The sequence below is a fragment of the Staurois parvus genome, unplaced genomic scaffold (genome assembly GCF_062004578.1).
Source record: "Staurois parvus isolate SC_StPar_1 unplaced genomic scaffold, SC_StPar_1.0 ptg002753l, whole genome shotgun sequence".
NCBI classification, from domain to species: Eukaryota; Metazoa; Chordata; class Amphibia; order Anura; family Ranidae; genus Staurois; species Staurois parvus.
In genome coordinates, this window is record NW_028320549.1 from 4557235 (window position 1) to 4573404 (window position 16170).

The 16170-nt window shown below is 41.2% G+C and overlaps 1 protein-coding gene across 1 annotated transcript in view; it reads right to left on the bottom strand.

Annotated features, from left to right (window-relative positions):
- Positions 1 to 2593, bottom strand: part of LOC149429339 (rab GTPase-activating protein 1-like) — a 187338-nt gene extending 184745 nt beyond the window's left edge. The window contains exon 1 of the mRNA XM_089666607.1: positions 2573 to 2593. Within this exon, the coding sequence (XP_089522733.1) occupies positions 2573 to 2593 (21 nt within the window). The remainder of the gene's footprint in view (positions 1 to 2572) is intronic.
- Positions 2594 to 16170: the final 13577 nt, after the last annotated feature.

A 16170-nucleotide genomic window follows, 5' to 3' on the forward strand; every position in this document is an offset into this window, starting at 1 on the left:
ACTCTTTGCTGTATCCACGTGGATTACTTTTAACTATTTACAAAAAATACTACACTATATTGACATACCTTCGGCTCCTGTGGTGAGTTTCTACCCTCGGACAGTGGTCGGCAAGCCGCGGCTCGCGAGCCACATGCGGCTCTTTACACGCTTTAATGCGGCTCTTGTGTGCCGGGCGCCCGCTCCCCTCCCTCCTCTTGGGCAGCAGGGACTCTGCAGCGTGATCCAAAAAAAAAACAGCCAGGGCAGCACGCTCAAATGCAATGATTGGCCAGTCTCGCTGCCACTCACATCCTGATAGCCAGTGATTGGCTGTCAGGATGTGTGTAGGTGGGGCAGCGTGACGAATGTGAGAGGAGCTAGGCTCCTCTCACAGTCCGCCTTGAAGACCGGAACGACGCGGGAACACGGCGAGAGGAACGCGCGGAGCAAAGGTAAGTGAATTGACACAGGGGGGACTTGGCTTACTACTTGCTACTTACTACTACTATATGAGGGATGAATTAATATGGGGGATGAATTACTATAGGGGGGATGAATTACTATATGGGGGATGAATTACTATGGGGGATGAATTACTATGTGGGGGATGAATTACTATGTGGGGGATGAATTACTATATGGGGGATGAATTACTATATGGGGGATGAATTACTATATGGGGGATGAATTACTATATGGGGGATGAATTACTATAAGGGGGATGAATTACTATATGGGGGATGAATTACTATATGGGGGATGAATTACTATAGGGGGGGTGAATTACTATAGGGGGGGGTGAATTACTATAGGGGGGGGTGAATTACTATAGGGGGGGTGAATTACTATAGGGGGGGGTGAATTACTATATGGGGGATGAATTACTATATGGGGGATGAATTACTATATGGGGGATGAATTACTATAGGGGGGATGAATTACTATAGGGGGATGAATTACTATATGGGGGATGAATTACTATATGGGGGATGAATTACTATATGGGGGATGAATTACTATAAGGGGGATGAATTACTATATGGGGGATGAATTACTATATGGGGGATGAATTACTATAGGGGGGGTGAATTACTATAGGGGGGGGTGAATTACTATAGGGGGGGGTGAATTACTATAGGGGGGGGTGAATTACTATATGGGGGATGAATTACTATATGGGGGATGAATTACTATATGGGGGATGAATTACTATATGGGGGATGAATTACTATAGGGGGGATGAATTACTATAGGGGGATGAATTACTATATGGGGGATGAATTACTATATGGGGGATGAATTACTATATGGGGGATGATTTACTATAAAAACTTATTGAAACTAAAAACAGTGTACCATCCTATGTATTTTCAGTTTTAAAAATGTGGCTCTCAAAATAAATTTCAATCGTGGTTTTGGCGAGATTTGGCTCAGTTGAAAAAAAAGGTTGCCCACCACTGCCCTAGGAGGATCCTTTGCTGGCTTTGCATAGCCCTGACCCTGGAGAAGTCCGGTTCCTATTTATGGCTTCCTAAGACCCCCCGTAAGGATCAGCATTAACGTGATTATACAAGTAGCGTTCTGGTGAGTGCTCATCCATATAAGGCGGTGGATTCCCATGTTGGATCATTTGCACTCTCGAGCATCCCAGTTGGTATCACTGCACCTTGTAGTTCCATGATCACCGGGCATTGCTGTGACCTGTAGTGCCACGGACTATGTATAATCACTAATATTGCTAAAAAGCACACACTTATCACTTGGCACTTCTGTGACCTGTAGTACCACAGATTATTTATATTCATTATGTTCAGATTTTTAGAGTTTTTTTATGATTCTATGATTTGAGACATTTTTATTGTATGAACACTTCTATTCACATAAGCACTCTATGATTGCATTTGTCACTTATGCTTTAGCGCTGCGCTTACATTTGAATTGATTACTTCGGGTCTGTTACCTTGCCTTTTGTGCCAGCAGCTACCATATTATCTGTGCTTGCCTTATATCTTGTGTTATATCAATAGTTTCCTACAGCTCAGCGCCTCATCCCTGCGACATCGCGGGGTGGATTTACTCTGCAGATGCAGTTGTTCAAGAGCTTGAAAAATGAAGTAAAGCTTCACTTTGCAAAGAATACCCAATCCCATGCAAGGAAAATGTTTTAAAAAACAGCATTTTGCTTGCACATGATTGGATGGTGGAACTCATCAAAGCTTCTGCTCATTTACTAAGCTCTGGAGCGGGGGTCAGGAACCAGTAGATCTCGGCCAGGTGACTGGTAGATCGAGGACTGGGCTTGCTGACCCACCATCCCAGAGCATCAAACAGAGTGCAATGCAGAGGGACTACCTGTAAAGTTGAAGTTGTAGTAGGAAGCAAGAGCCGCATAAGCCGATGCCTCCTCTGTAGTGCCGGCTCCTGTCCCATGCGGAGTGATATCAACTGCTTTCCACCTCTTATCCCAGCTAGCGGACTCCAGGGTGGTGCCAAGAGTAGGAAAGAAGAGATCTTCAGGTGAGTGTGAAGCAATACACTGGGCAAAATAATATAGGGCTGCTTTCACACTGATGTGCATTGGTTTACCTACACTGCGACTTTCCTGCGGCATTGCTACGCTTAGCCATAGACTGTGTGGTGCACTTTCTGAAAGTACACCAAAACTCCTCCATTCAGGAGTTTTGGTGTGCTTTCAGAAAGTGTACCACACCTGCAGGATATAATACAAAGTGGTATCAAAAAGTTTCAAGACCAGTTTTTTAACACATCAACAGCACACACAGTCACAGAGAGCACCGACCTTCATAAGTCAGTGTGCCAAAAGACATTGTCCCGTGTGCAACTGGTGCTATTCTGACCACGTGTGTTACCATGTCTGCTATTTCATCATGGACAGCAAGTTAGAACAAACAGCAAACATGAGGTTCTGCGTGAAACTGGGCAAATATACCACAGAGACGTTTGACATGATTCTGCAAGTTTACAGGGAAGTTGCAATAAATCGTTCAAGAAGTTTTGAATGGCATATGCACTTCAAGAGCAGAAGAACATCGCTGGAAGATGATGAGAGACCAGGAAGACCTTCAACGAGTTCAACCCCTGAAAATGCCCTCTACCCAAAGAAGAAGATCCAAGTCAAAGGTCACTGTTTTGCCAACATTGCAGAGATACAGAAATTTGCCCAGTGATCCAAGTGTGTTTGACAGGTGGTGAGGAGGCGATATGTTGCCTCCTCACCACCTGATTTAAACCCATGATTGCTGTGCAATGCACATGATTGCTACACGGTAGTATGGCAATTAGAGGTTTAAATCAGGTGTGGGGAGGTGACACAGAGCGACACTGCGCCCTGTGATCTTTGACTTCTTCCACGATGTTCAGGTAGATCTACAACTCTTTAACCCCTTGACGCCAAGCGCATGCAACTATGCGGCCTCTCGGCGTCTGGGCCTTGACGCCGAGTGGCTGCATATTTACGTGCACTTAGAAAATATATACATGCTGAGAGTGTGCGCCCCGCACACTCCCAAGCACATATGCCCGTGACTCACGTAAAGGTCCTGATCTCCCCTTTCGATCGGGACCTTTTCTGATCATGTGACAGCGAATCACGACGGTCACATGATCCTAAAACCACTCCCACCTCCCGGCTTCTGCAACTCAAAGGGTCGGAAGGCGCCGGCGTGAAGAGGTTAAGGTTGCCTACCCCTGCTCTGGAGCAACTGGACTTGCAAAATGCACAGTCTATTTGCCTTTAGTAAATCAACCCTTACTGTAGCTGGCCAGCTAAGACCAGTCCTAGGTTGCTAATATGGTTCACATATATGTGTATACCAAACCTGCCAATAACCTCAGTACAGTGTATATGTGCATATGTTAAAGGCAAAAGCAGAATCATTGCTGTGATTTATGTCTTTGATTCTTATATGACATTTATATATTCATTGTGTTAGCAGAAGCAGAAAAGGAAAATATGCCTTTAAGAGTTAGTTAAAGATGAGCCAATCACAGACAGCCTCATACTGTACAGAGCCTTAACCAATCCCAGCCAGTTTCATATCTATGCCTGTGTAAAACTCCCTGCTAGGATTTTCTAGAGACACATGCTCACTAGACAGAAGAGGAAACAGACAGTTCCAATCAGAAGAGCTTTATGGAGACAGAGAAGGCCAAATAGGTATTTAATGCACTTGTGTGTTCCTCTATTGTTTGGCAGTGCAGGTGGATCTGTGTGTTGAAACTGTTGTGTGTGTTTTACTTGTAGTTCCACCGAATCGAATATAGTGAATCGAATATAGCAAATCGAACAAACTTATCGAATATATTGAATTTATAAATCCAAGTGAATTTATCAATCTATCGAATCAACCCAATGTAATACAAGTTAAACCATTGTAATATGAAAGAAACAAGCCATTGTAAGCAGTTATATGAAGAAGATTGAAGTTATTAAAGAAGTTAACTAAAGTATTCGGTGTGCTCTTTAAACCTACTGCATCCATAGAGCGGCATTGGAGGAATTACAGAGTAAAGTCAGTCTAATCCAACAAAGAACAGCAATTGCATAATTTTTCTAATGCCACAGCGCACTAGGCACCAAAGGGTGCTGCGCCTGCCACACTTACTCCTACTCAGAATTCAACTATGGAGCTCTGATCACGGATGACTTTGGGAAACAAAAGAAACCATTTTGTGATTTATGAAGCCTCACTCCAGCCAAAGCTAGAGGAAAGGGGTTTATACCCGCTCTCATTTGTAAATGGGGTTTGTGTCCCCAATAGAGGAGACTTCCCTGGCACATCTGACAGCTGTCACACCTGGACCTTAGAGGAGATCTCCCAATAGGGGCACATAACAAAAATCCTGACAGGGGTTCTAATCCCTTCACACATTATCCTAAAGATAAAAAATATAAAAGGGTTTTTTTTGATGAAGTTGGACTTTAACTCCCCAGAATCTATGTAAAGTATCGATTTGGTGTAGAATGACACAAAACTCTCAGAGAGAGCGCAGAGTAGGGAGACATCTGCTTTTTTGGCACGACCTGCCAAATTCATCTCAACTCAGCTCGCAGTAAAATATAGCTCAAGTGCAAACATTTATTTCACTCTTTTTCTCTTCATAAATCCTGCCACATCTCTCGCTATTACTGAGCTGTGTCCGCTATAAACAGCCTAGAAGATCTCATAGTGGCCTAAAAAATTACCAAGGCAGCTTCCATGGGTGTTGTTATTCCTTTTTTATGCACTTTTTTTTTAATACGCACTGATTGGTGTTTTGTGTGTGTTTATATATGATTCAATGTGTTTTTCACTGCTTTTTGGGTTCTGTGTTGTCAGCCAAGTGCAATTATATGCATGGTTGGGGTTGCCATGGGAGGGGCTAGTTACTATGTGCTGAAAATGCATCCAAATGCTGTGTTTTCATGCACTGCCATTTCCACCAATAGGGCCACGTTGACAACCTAAAATAAAAAAAATGGACCTCTACTTTTATGGCCAACACACATCAATGCACTGGATTAAAAACAATGGCCACCAGGGGGGAGCACTCTACAACAGTCACTGAGCCTCCCTCTTTCCAGCTATTTAGGCTAGGTTCACATCTATGAAGGTTGCGTTTTTCCACCACGTTTTGCATTTCTGAGCACGTGTTGCTGATGCATTTTGCACTTTTATTGAGCCAATTGTAAATTATGACAGTTTTGTTAATGTAGTGTGACTGATGCGACGTTACACTCTCTGGCACTCACGTAGCATGAACAGAACAGTCATTCTTTCCTACTGGCCAAAAACAACTCGAATTTGGACACACAAAGGTTCTGCACTACTTTGATGCAACTTAGATGGAGTATAGTCGCATCACACGAATTAGAAAAAAACCTGCAAAATGCATAAAAAAAGCTAAACTTGTATTTTTGGTGTGGGTCCACTGAAGTCCATTACATGCAAAACACAAACTGCTGCAGAAAAAGAAGTCCATGACCCCATCCAAAAAATGCATGGGCTCAAAACGCCCAGATGTGAATTACATCCATGTCAATCATGTTAAATGAACTGTATTGCGTTTCTTCAAACTGGAAAATGCACTGAAATCTGCATAAGTGGGAGCCTAGGGTAAAAGGACTGGCCACACAGGGACTGCATTGCTTGTAGCGAGTCAATCGATTTATAGCCTTGCATTGTGAAGAGGAGCAGTAGAGCACAATCATTTTGCAACGCTGCAGAGCTGGAAATACAGCCTGTTTGTGTACTGTGTTTTATTTAATCACAACGTTCAGCTTTTAAAATATTAGCACATTTGACAGGATAATTAACATCACACCAAACTCTTTTATATGTACAAAACACCTAAAAAAGTCATTGTGAAAACTACATCTCTTAGATTGTAAGCTCCAAGGCGCAGGGCTCTCCTAACCCTCTTGTATTGAACTGTATTGTCTCCCGTTATATTGTAAAAGCGCTGAGCAAACTGTTGGCACTATAGAAATCCTGTATAATAATAATTATAGGGAAGCACAGTGGCTAAATAGTTAGCACTTCCGCCTGGCAGTACTAGGGTCCCTGGTTCAAATCCCAACCAAGGCACCACCTGCCTGGAGTTTGCATGTTCTCCCTGTAGCTGCGTGGATTTCCTCTGGGTACTCCGGTTTCCTCCCACACTCCAAAGAGATGCTGGTAGGTGAACTGGCTCCTGTCTAAATTGGCCCTAGTATGTGTATGTATGTGAGTTAGGGATCTTAGACTGTACATTACTTGAGGGTTAGGGACTGATGTGAATGTGTAATATACGTAAAGTTCTGCGTACATTGACAGCGCTATATAAGTACCTGAAATAAATAAATAATATATTTTCCCCTTATGGGGAGATCCAAACTGCATACACAGTGCTTTACTGCTACTGTGCTTTATAATAGGAAACCACGTTACACGATATAATACATGTGCAGTAAATGCCATCAGTACCTAGTCTGTATTTTTTTTTTTTTTCTCGTTCACATGACCTCATTGAGGCTGTGATTAATATTTCAGATACTTCAACCCCCAAATCATTTTCCTTTTTATTATATATTTCTTTCTTTTTTTTCTTAAACACACTTACATTCAAACATGCAAAGCGGCTTCAGAGCTCCTACCCCGGAAGCATCTCAGCTTCGCTTTTACCAGCTAATTTGCCAGTGTTCAGAGGACAAAGCAGCCTGGTAATTAGAAGGCCAGAGGGACAGTACTCCTGGTGGGGGATCCTGCTGACTTCTCATTTACACGCTAAGCACCACACTGTTTCTCTGGGACTCGGAAGTCTAATTCTTCCATCATAGAGCATCCATATTTCATAACTACATTCCTCTGGTGGCAGCTTGCCCTCCGCTAGAAATAGCAGCACAATATTTAAAGGGAATAAAGGTATATTTAAAGGAATTGCTACTAAGTGGCAGGATCACCAGGTATTTACTACCCACTGCAAAGAAGAGCGCACATAATCAGACCAATGTATGAGGGAGCCTCAGATGAAAAATGACATGTTGGGTTTGCCGACACTTTTTAACCACTTGCTTCCCAAGCCTATTCTGACATTTCTCTCCTGCATGTAAGAACCATATTTTTTTGCTAGAAAATTACTCAATTTAAATATGCAAATCAGTGCATAATTTGTTAGACATGCACTTCTTTTGAATTGTTTGTTGCCATTCTGTCTCTCAGTGTTACAATACACCTACCATTTGATTTGCAGACTGATCATTTCTTTGTGAGTGGGCAAACATTCAAAATCAGCAGGGGATCAAATACTTATTTCCTTCACGGTGTGTGTGTGTATATATATATATATATATATATATTTTTTTTTTTTTTAAGCAGCAAAATTTCACGAGTGGTGCAAACACCGTTTACATATGTGGGTGCAACCTAGGTATGCGTTTGCAAGGGGGGGGGGGCACTTTTATTTTTACACTGTTTTTTTATCTTTATCACTTGTGTTCCTATCACAAGGAATGTAAACATTGCTTGTGATAGAAGTAAGGCATGGCAGATCCTTTTAATGGAGAGATCTGGGGTCTATAGCATCCCACATCTCTCCTCTATGCTGGAAAACATGAGCTAAAAAAAAAAATTGATCTTCCGCAAAAAAAAAAAAAAAAAAAGAAAGTGTTTACGTCTGCCAAAACTGGAAGTGACGCTTTGACATCACTTCCGTCCTTCCAGGACCATAGAAATGGCTGGGGAAGATCTGGTTCTCGGTCATCTCTGATAACCGGGCAGCAGCGGTGTATCACCCCAGGCTTCCTGATCCCATGGGAAGCCCGGCAACAGCAATAAGCTGTCCCTTCCTGAAGCCTGCATCCAATGGCTGCTTAGCTGCTTGGATTACTTTTACTTCAAAGAGAATCACCGTATAAAAAATGATACTAGGATCATGGTTCTAGCCTCAACCATGATCCCGGTATCACTGTGTCCCTACCAGGATGCATACAGTATATACTATTGCCAACAGGGAAGCGGTTAAATGATAACTTTTTTTGGTAAACCTAACATCTTTAATAACTTCGGCTAATCAATAAAAGATATCACTGACCAGTGGTAACATAGTAAAATGCTCTACATCTCTTTAGAGCAGCCTCTTTCAATTAGGGTGCCCAGGCACCCTGGGGTGCCTTAGCATAAAAACTTGTATACAAAAACTAAAATTGTACAAACCAAACTAAAAATTGCATGAAACTTGTAAACAAGCCAGCAGGTGGATCAATCCTGCCTCTTAGTTACACAAAGCCACGTTTTCATTGTGCACTATTGTGACCTTCTAGCCGTTGGCATTCTGACAACCAATGATATCATCAGTTGATACAGAGGATGTCAGCTGCCTGCACAGCATCCTAGTTTGACCCTCCCCTGCCCTTCTCCATCAGTGCTGGGGTCACATTAGCTCAGTGATGGAGAAAAACTGAAGTAGAAGAGAAACACTGGAATACTACTTAGTGTGCAAAAGTGCATTTGCTTTGGGAGACTAAATCACCTCTAATGTTGGTTGTCCTATATGTGTGGATGTTGCTGCATTATATAAAACTATATAGGTTTTCACATTTTAAAATGGGGTGCCTCGGGGCTGTCCATAATTTTAAAGGGTGCCTTGAATGAAAAAAGGTTGAGAAACACTGCATTAAAGTTTAGACTTAATTTATAAATACATTGTAACTATATTGGTACAATGTATTTTATTTCATGCTTATGTGCAAACTGATGTAATCTGATCAGAACATAAATTCAGTTCCAGCAAACTGTTGTTTTCTTTTTTTAACCCCCCTGGCGGTATTCCCGAGTGTAGCTCAGGGTAAAGTTTCAGTACCACAAGCGGTAACCCCGAGGTACACTCAGGCTTACCATGCGGCGCTGCTCCGGGATTTGTTCTTCACTTACCTAGTCCTGCGCTCCCGCGATGTCCCTCCGGCAGTGTCTCCGGCAATGTCCTCCGGCGGATGCCGGCATCTGTCTTCCGTGTTCCGTTCCCTGCAACATCGGGACGTACGGGGGACGGAGTGCCCTGCCTGCATTTTTACTGTTCTTTCTGCCTGGAAATTGAGAAACGTCCATGGCATCCAAAAAGCGTCCCTTTAGGTCAAAAGTGGTTTCAGACCAGCTAGAGAACAGCGATAGTAAATTAGAACTACTTGCAGAATTGAGTGATGATTCGTGGGGAAATTCATTATCAGACACTGCAAACGATTTTGCGACTTTGCTCAGTGATGTGCGAACTTGGCGCTCTATTTCAAATTTCAGTGTTTTTGGTTTGATTATATTATTGAATTAAATGTATTATTATATTATTATTTTTTATGATTATTTATTAAATTATAATTTATGATTTTGTGTTTCAAATTTTAACATACCCGGGTTGTTTACTAGACTCTTGTTCGGACAGATTTCAGTGAGTTATTCCTAAAAATTACAGGCCTACAATAAAAAAATACATATTTCCATGCAAAAAAATGTACCGCTTAGAGCACAGAAATATGGACATAATCAGACCGCTAGGGAGGTTAATCATGAAAGTTTTTATTATTTAACCAATCCAAAATTAGGCCTAATTAAACTTTACTAACCTTTACTAACTCCTTCCCTTTTTTTCTGTTGCTTTACTGCTGAATGTTGTACTATTTTTTTTTGGCAAAAAAATTGTTTATGAGGATTATGAGAAATAGAAAACAGAGTAAAGTAAAATAAAGTTTGATCAGTAGTATAAAAGCAAATACAAAAATAAGGGCACATGTAAGATTACCAAATTCATTATGGGTAACACAAGCAATACAATGTGGAATACAGCAAAACATTTCCGACGAGATCACAATAACAATTCTCGCATGGAACAGGAAGAGGAAACTAACACAAAGGCTGGATGATGCTCATCAAAAGAAAGATGTACAAGACAAAACACAGAGGTATAATATTTGTAGACTAATATGTACAAATATTCAAAGTCTTAAACCTGACATCTATAGGGATGAAAAATAGGGCAGAGAAAAGAAACATGATTGGCCATCCATAACAGCCCAGGTCAAGAAGGCAGAGAAATTTGGCATCTACATTAACAAACAATCTGTATAGTAAATGTCAAAGAGCAGTGACTTTCAATTTACCCAGGGAGTTGGTCAAGCTTGCCTTGAGGTACCATTACGTATATTGGAAAGACTGAATTAAAAGACAGAGATTCCACAGGGGAGAAGACGTGTTCAATATAGGAACACCAGCTGGAAAATAACCTTTTCTTGGGGCCATATTTCTGTAGTTCGGTGTCAAGTTCTTCTTGGTAAAGAAGTTTTGTGAGGTCCTTTTTTTTGCACTATTTTTATATTAACAGTTTTATATATTTGGTTGAATTGTCCTTGCTTCAAACATAAACGAAAAAAAAAAAATCAACAAATACCATGCATATACACTCATTATGAATTAAAGACTACAGTTGCAAGAAATAGTACCCCCTTGGGATTACGTGGAGTTTTGCATGAATTGGGCATAAAATATGCTCTGAACGTCATCTAAGTCACAACAATAGAAGAACACAGTCTGCTGAACATAATACTACACAAACAGATGTTGCCATGGTTTAATTGCACATAATATGTAAACTTTCACAGTACAGGGAGGAAAAAGTATGTGAACCTTTGGACTTAATAACTGGTTGACCCTCCTTTGGCAGCAATAACCTCGACCAAACGTTTCCTGTAGTTGCAGATCAGACCTGCACAACGATCTGGAGTAATTTTGGACCACTCCTCTTCACAAAACTGTTTCAGTGTAGCAATATTCTTGGGATGTCTGGTGTGAATCGCTCTCTTAAGGTCATGCCACAGCATTTCAATTGGGTTGAGGTCAGGACTCTGACTGGGCCACTCCAGAAGGCGTATTCTGTGCTGTTGCAGCCATTGTTTTGTTGAATTACTTGTATGCTTCGGGTCATTGTCCTGTTGCATCACCCATCCTCTGCGCAGCTTCAGTTGGCGGACAGATGGTCGTACGTTTTCCTGCAAAATGTCTTGATAAACTCTGGAATTCATTTTCCCATCAATGACAACAATCCGTCCAGGCCCTGAGGCAGCAAAGCAGCCCCAAACCATGATGCTCCCTCCGCCATGTTTTACAGTGGGGATGAGGTTTTGATGTTGGTGTGCTGTGCCTTTTTTTCTCCACACATAGTGTTGTGTGTTCTTCCCAAACAACTCAATCTTGGTTTCATCTGTCCACAGTATATTTTGCCAGTAGTGCTGTGGAACATCCAGGTGCTCTTTTGCAAACTTCAAACGTGCTGCAATATTCTTTTTGGACAGCAATGGCTTCCTCCGTGGTGTCCTCCCATGTACTCCATTCTTGTTTAATGTTTTCCTTATTGTAGATGTGTCAACAAAAATGTTAGCATGTGCCAGAGATTTCTGTAGGTCTTTAGCTGACATTCTGGGATTCTTCTTTACCTCATGCAGCATTCTGCGCTGTGCTCTTGCAGTCATTTTTACAGGACGACCACGCCTAGGGAGAGTAGCAACAGTGTTAAACTTTCTCCATTTGTAGACAGTCTGTCTTACCGTGGTCACATGAACATCAAGGCTTTTGGAGATACTTTTGTAACCCTTTCCAGCTTCATGCAAGTCAACAATTCTTGATCGTAGGTCTTCTGAGAGCTCTTTTCTGCAAGGCATGGTTCACATCAGACAGTGCTTCTTGAAACCAGTAAACCCAAAACAGGTGTGTGTTTTTTAAGGGCAGGACAGCTGTCAGCAACACATCCAATATCATCACACTGATTGGAGTCAAGGTTGGCTCACTCCTGGCTCCAATTAGCTCTGGGAGAAGTCATTAAGCTAGGGCCTCACATACTTTTTCCTCCCTGCACTGTGAATGTTTACATGTTATGTGCAATTAAACCATGGCAACATCTAATGTTTGTGTAGTATTCTGTTCAGCAGACTGTGTTCTTCTATTGTTGTGACTTAGATGACGTTCAGAGCACATTTTATGCCCAATTCATGCAAAACTCCACGTAATCCCAAGGGGTTCACATACATTTTCTTGCAACTGTATGTAAACCTAACATTTCAAATTCCTGATATGTGCCTGCTATACCATGTACCTTTATGAAAAAGTACTCTGTTCTCTTTATATTGCTTCCTTTGTGTTAAATCCCTGGTGTTCCTGACAGTCCCTCTGCTTTCCCATTAAAAACTGACTACACTAGGCAGGAGAACACAGCGATGTCAGTTCCCTAGCTATACTGATAATTCTGTCTGCTCTCCTCCAATGATCAAATATACCCTGACATGCTCCCCACAGCCACTTACTGGGAAGAGCAGTGTACTGCTGTTTCTCCACGCCCAGTTCTCTGAGCTCCTTATGCAGCTGAGAACAGAGGGTATGTGATCACTGAAAAAAGGTATTTATAATGTTTTTTATATCTATACACAAATATTTTACCTTTCATTTCCATTTTAAACTTTATGGGTTGGTGAGGGTATACATATACTTTAAGCAAACTGGTTTAGCCACACCTATTGTGCCAATCCGGCAATCAAACTGATCCTGTATGCCAAAAACAGATGGATGGGGTTCCATTCCCCATCCATCCAGCAGATTGGTGACATTTGGGTGGAAACGGACATAGGAAAAAGCAGACTGTGTCTGTGTCCGCTCTGCAAAAGTGGAGCGGACACAGACCTATCATCCGCCTGCTCAGCGGGGATCAGTGGATCTGCTGGCGGGTCTGCCCTGTCTGAAAGGGGCCTAAGAGCCACAATACTGTCTACTCCATTTCAGCAGATCAAAAATTGGCAACCCATAATAAGTCTCCAGCCAGAGTAAAGGTGTGTATATAAGGAAATTCATAAAGAATATCAGAATGTCAAAACAACTGCATCATAAATGGAAAATAAGGGATACATTTGTGCATAGGCACATTAAGAATGCAGAGACTTCACTATTCAACATTTGGCACAAACTAGTGTCTACTAAAATAAATGTTGATCATTATAAAGAATTGTACAAATGACCTCCCATCCACTATAGAGGGACTTTCTAAGCCTTCTACAAGTGCTGTACAGGCCAAGTCTCCGCACGTTCAGGCAAAAAGGAAATAAATACACAGCATAAATCCACATGGCATATTGGGGTCACAACTGGGCCCCTGGGAACCATTGGCATGTTAGCTATTGCTATATCTTTTGCCATAAAACTGAACCTAAAAATAAACAGCAGCAAGCCAAACAACAAACACTAAGCACATTGAGGGTAAACACTATGATGTTTGTTAAAAAGCTTCAGACTACTAAAAATTCTCAGTTTATTTCGCACATAGTGTATACTGTATTGCTAAAGTGTTTCTGCATAGCAAGAAGTATAATTATTTGTCTACTTTCATTCACAGCACACCAGCAGAAATAACTGTTAGGCTTATCATGGCTGCTGCAACTAAGGAGATGGTACACTATATGGACACTTGACCTCCACATCCACCATATGGCCAAAAGAATGAGGAACACCACTCTAAATTACTGAATCCAGCTGTTTACATTCAAAAACATGTGGGACAACTGTGGTCTTTCAACCTTTGGGAACATTGGTGGAACGTCATATTCTGTTCCATCTTGTCTGTGCCACTACAAAGCCAGCTCCATAAAGACATGGTTTAATGAGTTTGGTGTGGAAGAACTCAAGTGATCTGAACATAATCCTGACTTCAACCCTCCTGAACACATCTGGGATGAATTGGAACACTGATTCTTTACATCCAACATTGATTTTGGTGTGAAGAAATTTACGTTGCCTGAATATAATCCTGACCTCAACCCTACTGAACACATCTAGGATGAATTGGAACACTGATTCTTCTCTTCCAACATTCGTACCTGACCTCAGAAAAGCTCTTTTGGCTGAATGGGCACAAATTCTTACATACACACTCCTAGACCTTTTGCAAAGTCTTTTAATAGAAGTTGGTATAGCTGCAAAGTGGAGGGCCAACTCCATATTATCAAGTTTTGGAATGGAATGTCCAACAAGCTTAAAAAGACATGATCTTTGGCCACATAGCACATGATAATTAAACTATGGTATAGTCAGCAAGTATAAATCCCATTACAAAAATCCCTTTCGAGTAAATGTAAAATAACCCAAAATGTATGCGAAAAAAAACACAATGTTTTCATATCTAATGGAATCTATCATCAAATAAGAAGCATAATGAGAAGTGTAAGGGAAAATGGAGCAGCCATTTATTGAATTAGATGGCCTAACAACCTATTTCCCTCTCCTGCTTGCTCAACATTTTACTCCTACTTCCAGTTCAGCATCATTCATACCACCTATTGTCTACAAGATTATTATCACAGCCTTTGAAGACCTGTTAAACCCAAAGGACAATGGAAGTAACAATAACATGTAGATAACTATTCGCATCTCAATGAGTTACACCAAAGACACAGATGACTCTTCAAAGAAAGATCAGATAGCTAGGTACCACCCACTGTAGAGCATATAAATTGTATTAGAAAGCCCTAGTTAGATTAGAGCATTACTTTGAATCCAACACTATGTATTGTTCTGCTCTCCCTGCATGGAGGTCTAGCTACATGCTTGTATAATAAACATCTACTTTTCAATCCGGCTTCAGCAGTCAAAATGTTACTGGAACCCATGAGTTTTGGGTTTCCCCGTCAATTTGGTCCTTCGAGCCGGAAAGGGAAACTCTACAGACATCGTTTAGACACAGAAGGACAGCACAACCTGGGAAGTCATCTCTGCTGGCATTGGTAAGCTAACTTTCTGCTTACTATGATTTCCCCTTGTGCTGTGCCTTTGTATGTAAAGTCGATGTTGTGGAAAAGTACCCTTTCCAAGAACCTTGACTGTTGAATTTTTTTTTTTTTTTTTTCTTTTTACTTTCTATACTATCTGTTACTTATTACTGTCCTTTTGCATGAATGTGTTCTGCTGAATGATTTGCCCTATTTCAGGTGCAATGTGTGGTTAGGTAGGATCTCTGCAGTTCCTGTTACCGGGCGACTGGGCAGGTCAGGGATCGGGTCTTCTGACTCAAAATATCTTGAGGTATGACTGATAAGGTACTAAGTGTGGTGGGGCCACGTGGTCCATTGCCATGGGTGACAGGCTGCTTAAAAAAAACAGCACTGCTTGAAACATTAGTACCAGTTTTGATTGATGAATCTTTCTTCTTTTTTCTCTTCTGCGTGGCTCTCCATAAAGTCACACCATAAGTAGAGGAACTGTCTTTTCTATTCTACAGCAGTGTCTATAAACTGATGTGAAAGACTTTTTAGGGAAACAAAGCTATCAGATACTATACTTTCTCTAAAAAGTTCTATAATCTTTTCCTATTGAAATTTTGGTTGTACTGTATTGATCTCTTTATGCGCTGCCATGTGTTTTACATATAAGTGGACTGTCTCTCTTTTTGTAGAAAGAAGTATTTTTTTTATTTTTTTTTACATTCCTGAATTGTTTTACTCTGTATAACCGAATCCCCTCAGCCTATGTGACTGAGGTGTCCCTGTTCAGTCTGTGTGGCTGATTTATGCATAGTATAGTCTGGTATATATCCTTGGCCAGGATTGGGGGCCAGATATACGGTTCCTGCTATTATCTAGGTATATCGTATCTTTGCATATGATCGTGGGGGCCTAGTAATAGATGAATT